At 45.0% G+C, this 6,784-nt stretch overlaps 2 protein-coding genes across 2 annotated transcripts in view; one reads left to right on the top strand and one right to left on the bottom strand.

Annotated features, from left to right (window-relative positions):
• Positions 1–802, bottom strand: part of Ndufa1 (NADH:ubiquinone oxidoreductase subunit A1) — a 5,453-nt gene extending 4,651 nt beyond the window's left edge. The window contains exon 1 of the mRNA XM_010613005.3: positions 593–802. Within this exon, the coding sequence (XP_010611307.1) occupies positions 593–694 (102 nt within the window). The 5' untranslated portion in view covers positions 695–802. The remainder of the gene's footprint in view (positions 1–592) is intronic.
• Positions 803–863: 61 nt separating this feature from the next.
• Rnf113a (ring finger protein 113A) lies at positions 864–2,056 on the top strand. The gene has a single exon (XM_010613004.3). The coding sequence runs from the start codon at positions 991–993 to the stop codon at positions 2,029–2,031; it is 1,041 nt and encodes a 346-aa protein (XP_010611306.1). The 5' UTR covers positions 864–990; the 3' UTR covers positions 2,032–2,056.
• The last annotated feature ends 4,728 nt before the right edge of the window (positions 2,057–6,784 follow it).

Raw genomic sequence — 6,784 nt, 5'->3', positions numbered from 1 at the left:
AAATGGGGAGGGGAGGGGGGGTGAAGGGAGGGCAGGGGCAAGGGGAAAAATGAGAACCAAGACCTGTCATGTGAGGGTGCAAGATCCCAGTAGTGAGTGTAACTGTACTGTATGCCTAGAATGTACCAATAAACTCAATTTAAAAAAAAAGAAAAGAAAATCTTGATGTGATTTCCTAAAGGCCTGGAAAACAAAGTGGAAAAGAAAAGATATCATGGAGAAAAACCTACTTAAGTGTAGGGGAAAAGAACTAGAAAAGGGGATGTAAGAAATTAAAACCAAAATAAGGTGACTAGACGTTGGCGGAAGGGGTGAGGCAGGACTATCGCCTCTTCCTCGGCCAAGGAATCCGGACCTATCTCTTCTAACTTACTATTCCAGCCCCCAATCGCTACTCGGCCCCAGGGTCCGCTCTTCTCCACCCAGAAACTAGCTGAACTCCGAAAGCCTCCGCTTTCAGGCAACACGAAGAAAGAACGGGGCGGTTTTTGTATTTACCGCCTCAGAGAGGTTAACGCCATCCTAGATCTCCCTACCCCACCGCCGTTTCGGGAACGCAAGTCCGTGCAGCAGACCGTGAAGGCCGTCTTACCTTGCCCCCGTTAGTGAACCTGTGAATGTATGCAGTAGCCACTCCCGGAATGACCAAGCACACGGCCATGACGGAAAGTCCAGGGAGAATCTCGAACCACATCTCGGATCGGGTACCTAGACCGAAACCCTCCGCTCTTCTCAAAGGTGACCTAGCTTCAGCTTTCTTCCCAGTATGCTCCGTGGCAGCCCCCTAGAGGGCGGTAGCAAGTAAGTCGCCGGAGGAAGCGACGGAATCCGCTAGGGCTCAAAAGCAGTTGGCGCTCGCGCTCTCGCCGTCGTTCTCGTGTACTTTTTCCATCAGTTCCTTTTCTCTGCAGAGCGCGCGACGTGCAGTTACGTGAAGAGGCCGGGCGCGATCCACCGTACTGCAGCAGTTTCGGAGCTCGGGACTCTAAAATGGCAGAGGAGCTTTCTCCAGGAAAGACAGCAGACCAGGTATGCACCTTTCTCTTCAAAAAGCCTGGGCGGAAAGGGGCTGCAGGCCGCAGAAAGCGACCAGTGTGCGACCCAGAGCCCGGAGAAAGCGGCAGCAGCAGTGACGAAGGCAACACTGTAGTCCGACCGGAGAAGAAGCGGGCGATCCACAATCCAATGATACAGAGGACTCGAGGCAGCGTTAATAAAAGGGCGGCCTACGGCGATTTGAGCAGCGAGGAGGAGGCGGAGGAGGAAAAGAAAGAGCCCGAGAGCCTCGGCGTGGTCTACAAGTCCACCCGCTCGGCGAAACCCGTGGGGCCTGAGGATATGGGGGCGACAGCTGTCTACGAGCTAGACACTGAAAAAGAACGGGACGCACAAGCCATTTTTGAGCGCAGCCAGAAGATCCAGGAGGAGCTGAGGGGCAAGGAAGATGATAAAATCTATCGGGGAATCAATAATTATCAGAAATACATGAAACCCAAGGATACATCTATGGGCAACGCTTCTTCCGGGATGGTGAGGAAGGGCCCCATTCGAGCGCCTGAGCATCTACGTGCCACCGTGCGCTGGGATTACCAGCCCGACATCTGTAAGGACTATAAGGAGACTGGATTCTGCGGCTTCGGAGACAGCTGCAAATTCCTCCATGACCGTTCAGATTACAAGCACGGGTGGCAGATCGAACGTGAACTTGATGAGGGTCGCTATGGTGTCTATGAGGATGAAAACTACGAAGTAGGAAGTGATGATGAGGAAATACCATTCAAGTGCTTCATCTGTCGCCAAACCTTCCAAAACCCAGTTGTCACCAAGTGCAGGCATTATTTCTGTGAGAGCTGTGCACTGCAGCATTTCCGAACCACCTCGCGCTGCTATGTCTGTGACCAGCAGACCAATGGCGTCTTTAATCCAGCGAAAGAATTGATTGCTAAACTGGGAAAGCATCGAGATGCTGCAGAGGGTGGTGTTTCCGATTTCCCAGAAGACCCTGATGAGGCTCCAGTTCCCATTACTTAGGATTTCCATAATTCTGAAGTCTCAAAATAAATATTTTGCTGTTCTTTTGAAAAATATGAATTCTTGTCCTTGTTTTGGCGGGGAGGGGGGGAAGTGACAGAGAAGGCAGATAGTGAAGTAGTGTCCTGGGTTAAAAGCTTCAAGGTAGGTGTTATCTAGATTTTTAACCCTGGGATAAACAGCCTGTGTGTCTTTTCAGGACCTTCTGGAATAAATTAAGGGAATGGGAAAAGTGCAAGAAAAGAGCTAGAATTTACTTGAAGTGACCAAAGTTGTGATGAAAGCAAGAACTGAACCCATTTATTATATATCATTTCTGTACCACTTAATAGTTTTCAAAAGATAGTTTGATGCATTATCTGTCTTGGGAGGCAGTACTACTTTGAAATACATGCCAGCTATGGTGTTATGGGGCACTGAGTTGGGGGCTAGTAGCTAGTAGCACCACAGTGTGCATTTATGCGAAGTGTGCCTTCCCCTCTTTAAAAGTACCCATATCAAGACCAGCCTGGGCTACATAGTGAGTTCCAGGTCAGTCTCAGCTACATAGACCCTGTCTCAAAAAACCAAAAAAAGTACCTACTTCCATGGATGATGGAAATGCTCTGTGTTGTCCAATATGCTGCCTCGGGTAGCTGTTGAGTACTTGAAAGTGGCTAGTGACCACCCTACTGGACATTGCAGTTTTAGATGGAGCTTGTGAACTGGCAAAGGGCAAAAACCTAGTAGATTTGGGGTCCTTTCAGTACTCGGGATTGAACCCCCGGCCTTTGTACTGAGACACATCCCAAGCCCTTTTTCTGTTTTTTTGTTTGTTTTGTTTTTTTAGGACAGGGTTTCACTAAGTTGCTAAATTGCCCAGGCTGGGCTTGGGCTTGCAGTTCTGCCTCAGCCTCCCAGAATGCTGGGATTACAGATGTGGACCACCATGCCTGGCCACAAACCTAGTATTCTATAATCCATTGCCTACAACTGTGATGTTGTCACAGACCCTCTAATAGATCTGATCATACCTTGTTAAAGTTAGTCAATGTACCTGTCTTCCCAACTAGTCTGTGGATTCAGTGACTAATCTAGTGCTTGACATACAGTAAGTTTTTTTTGTTGTTTTTTTTTTTTTGGTACCTGGGATCGAACTCAGGACCTTGTGCTTGTGAGGCAGGCAGCAGCACTATTGAGCTAAATCCCCGGCTGACATACAGTAAGCTTTTAATAAATAAGACCAGAGATTTAAGAAGGGAAATTAGTGTGGTATGTATATGTACCGGTTCCCCACAATGAAAATATTATGTTTGTCTTTTGTGTTGTTTTTAATTTTTGTATCAGGGATCGAACTCGGGTCCTTGTGCTTGCGAAGCAGGAGGCGGCACCACTGAGCTAAATTCCCAGCCCTGAATATAATATGTATTGCAAGCATATACTAAGGAAGAGGGGTTGGTCAAGACGAGTCTGGACCCTGTCTCAGAAAAATAAATGGCTGTAGCTCAGTGGCACCATGCTTGTCTGGCAAGCCCAAGGTCCTGAGTTCAATTCCTGGTATGGAAGGAAAAAAAAAACAGAGATTAGGGCCAAATCCTCAAATCTAAACCCAGGAGCTTCCCTGTATTCTGTAAGTAGTGGAGACATAGCAGAGGTGTGAACAGGGGAACACAATCAGTCTTTGTTCTTTTTACTATTACTGAGGTTGCATTTATAAGTTTTGGGGGAGATGAAAGATGAGGTAGGGAGGACAGTTAGGCTAAGTAATTAGCAAATATTTATTGATAAGAATTTGGAGCCTGGGGATGTAGCTCAGTGGTGGTGTGCTTGCCTAGCATGCTTATGGTCCTGGGTTCCATACCCAATACTAGCAAAAATAATAAAATGCTTAGAGCTGATACCAGAAAAAAATGCAAGAATAAACTGGGTTAAAGTGTTTATATTCACATTTGTGAATATTTAAAGTTACTCTTAACAGCTAATCTCAAGCACTGTGCTTGATGCAGGGGGTAGCATTGAATCAGATAAACCGAAATCCTGGTCTCTGGACATTAAGCAATGACAAGTGCACTGAGTTCAAGAAAAGAGTGCATGGGGCTGATTGCTGATGATTAACCCAGTCCCAGCCTTGGAGTTCAGAGATGAACTCACTTGATAGAATATTATACGCTCTGTAAAAGAATGTATAAAGTATGGGGATACATGAGAAATGTGCTGGGAAAAGGACTTACACATCAATTAAGAAACAACATTTAAAGAATGAGAGGAAGAAATGGGATAGGAAACAGGAAAGTGGATACTGTAGAGGTGGGTGGAGAAGCAGGAGAGTAAATTGCTATGCAACACAAAGGAGAAAGGTCATAGAAATATGGCAATGAGTAGCAAAAGAACCACAAAAGTGCTCATTTTTTAACTATCCCTGAGTATACTTTAAAATTTATTCAAAGGTAGAATGAAGCTTTATGGGAAAAGATAAACTTTGAATCCTCACCGACAGTAAAAGCTGAAAGAAAAGATCTAGGAAGGAGTACAGAAGATGAAAGAGAAGGAATTCCACTGATGACTAGCTGAGAAGGGATAGAAAAAAATCAAGGAGCATAAAGCAAATTCATCTTAAAGAGCTGAGAAAAAAGTGGAGAAAGATGACATTTGTTTCCTGTTCTATAGGTTCTTAAATACCAGCCTGTGAGTCTTTTTTTTTTTAATTGGAAGTTTGCACCTTTACATAATCTGTCTTGGTTCTTATTTTTCCCCATCCCCCTGCCTTCCCTTCAACCTCTCCCCCCCTCCCTGTTTATAAAGACTTTGTTTCCTTTTTTTTTTCATTTTCTGATATTTATTCCTTTCCCTTCTTTCCTTTCCCCTACCCTCCCACTTCCCCTTCCCCTTTGGTCCTTTTCTTCCTATTTCACAATACCTATTATGCCTTTTGATCCTTACTTTCACTTTCAGTTTCTTACACCAGAGAAACTATTCATGGCCTGTGAAATTTGAAAGACTATGAAACAAGGGCTGGGGATTTAGCTCAGTAGTTTTGCTGCCTGCTTTGTAAGTGCAAGGTCCTGAGTTCAATCCCCAGTCTAAAAAAAAACTACAAAACACCTCTAGATGGTCATTATTCTTGGGATCCAAAGAATTCAGCAGATTCTTAACAGACACCATTACTCCACAAGGGCATGTCACGCAGTGGTGTACTCAAAGTGTTTTTCATGTTTATAAGCTATGACTACATTTGGTGGGGGGGGTACCAGGGATCAAACTCAGGATTTGCACTTGTGAGGTAGGTGGCAGCACCACTGATCTAAATCCCCAGCCCTACATTTTTTAAAAAGTCAAATATTTTACCACCTTTAATTAAATGATGCAACTTCATTTCATTGGAAACGAAATAGCTGTTCTTACAAATTAAAAATACTAAATATGGTGAGGGAGGCAAGTACCCAGCAGCCAGCAGAGATGAAACCAGCTGGACTCCAAAAGAGCTATCCTGGTGGGAGGAAAGGAGCCTCGAACTGACACCTGAAAGGTGAGTGGGAGAAAGTATCCCAGGCGGACGGACAAGTATCTACTAAGGACCTGATCTAAGAGACTGACTTCAGCTAAGAACTCAAAGCAGCCCAGCTTTCAGGACTTTATCTGAAGGGCAAAGGGACACCATCAAAGAGTTTGGGATTTTTTTGTTTGTTTATTTCGGTTTGCTTTTGTTTGTGTTTTTTGACAGGGTAGTATGTACCCTCACTATTTAGTTCAGGCTGGCCTCGAACTCCTGATAATCCTCCTGCCTCAGCCTACTGGGTGCTGGGACTACAGATGTGTGCCACCCAGCCATGAAAGGATTTTAAGAAGGAAAGTGAGATGATTTGATAAGAACTCTTGACATAATGGCACAGTGCGGTGAATGGCCTGAAGAGAAGCAGACGGGAGGCCAGGAGTTCAGCTGGGAGGGTGGTACTGTAGTCCATGGGAGAGGCTGGTGGCTGTGGACATCCATTGAGCACATGCCTTGAGCACCCAGTACCTGAAAGCCATTAATCTAAGCACGGTAAATATAGCCATGGCAAAAGCCCACAAGTTCCTGCTCTCATAAAACTTACATGAGAGGCAGTAGTAGGCAGATTTACACATATACACACACATAAAAGCCATCAGGGCAAGTGAGAGGGGAAAGAGTGCAGGGACACAGGAATGTTATATAGGATGGTCAAGGAGGGCCTCTTCAGATTTGGTGACATTCGGTCAGAGACCTAAATGAAGCAGCCAGATAGGAGAAGGGTGTTCCAAGAACAGCACCAAGTGCAACACCTGAGAGTGCCTGATGCATGCTGGGAAGAGGGGTGAAGAAATGTAAGTGGACTGGACTCAAACAAGAGGAAGGAACTCTAAGATGAGGTGAGAGTAGCAGTGAAGGAAGGGGGCAACTATGTACAGCCTTAGAAGTCACTGGAAGGACTTGGGCTTTTATTCTCAGGGAGGGAGACAGCCACTGGTAGGTTTTGAGCAAAGGAATGAAATAATCTTACACTGGCTTTTAAAAAGGATCTTTCCAGGAAAAACTGGATATCAACCTGCCACAGATTAAAATTAGACCCTTATCTTTCGCCATGCACTAAATTAAAATCCAAATGGATTAAAGATCTAAATATTAAAACAGAAACATTAAACTTGCTGGAAAGTAAGTTAGGCAGAACTCTGGAAGACATTGGTATAGGAAAAGACTTTATGAACAAATCCTCAGTAGCACGGGAACTAGCAGAAAGAATCAACAACTGGGATC

The sequence above is a fragment of the Fukomys damarensis genome, unplaced genomic scaffold (genome assembly GCF_012274545.1).
Source record: "Fukomys damarensis isolate Sample0158 unplaced genomic scaffold, DMR_v1.0_HiC HiC_scaffold_39, whole genome shotgun sequence".
Lineage (NCBI taxonomy): Eukaryota > Metazoa > Chordata > Mammalia > Rodentia > Bathyergidae > Fukomys > Fukomys damarensis.
Note: the sequence above shows the minus strand (reverse complement) of the source record. Positions and strands in the feature narration are given on the sequence as shown.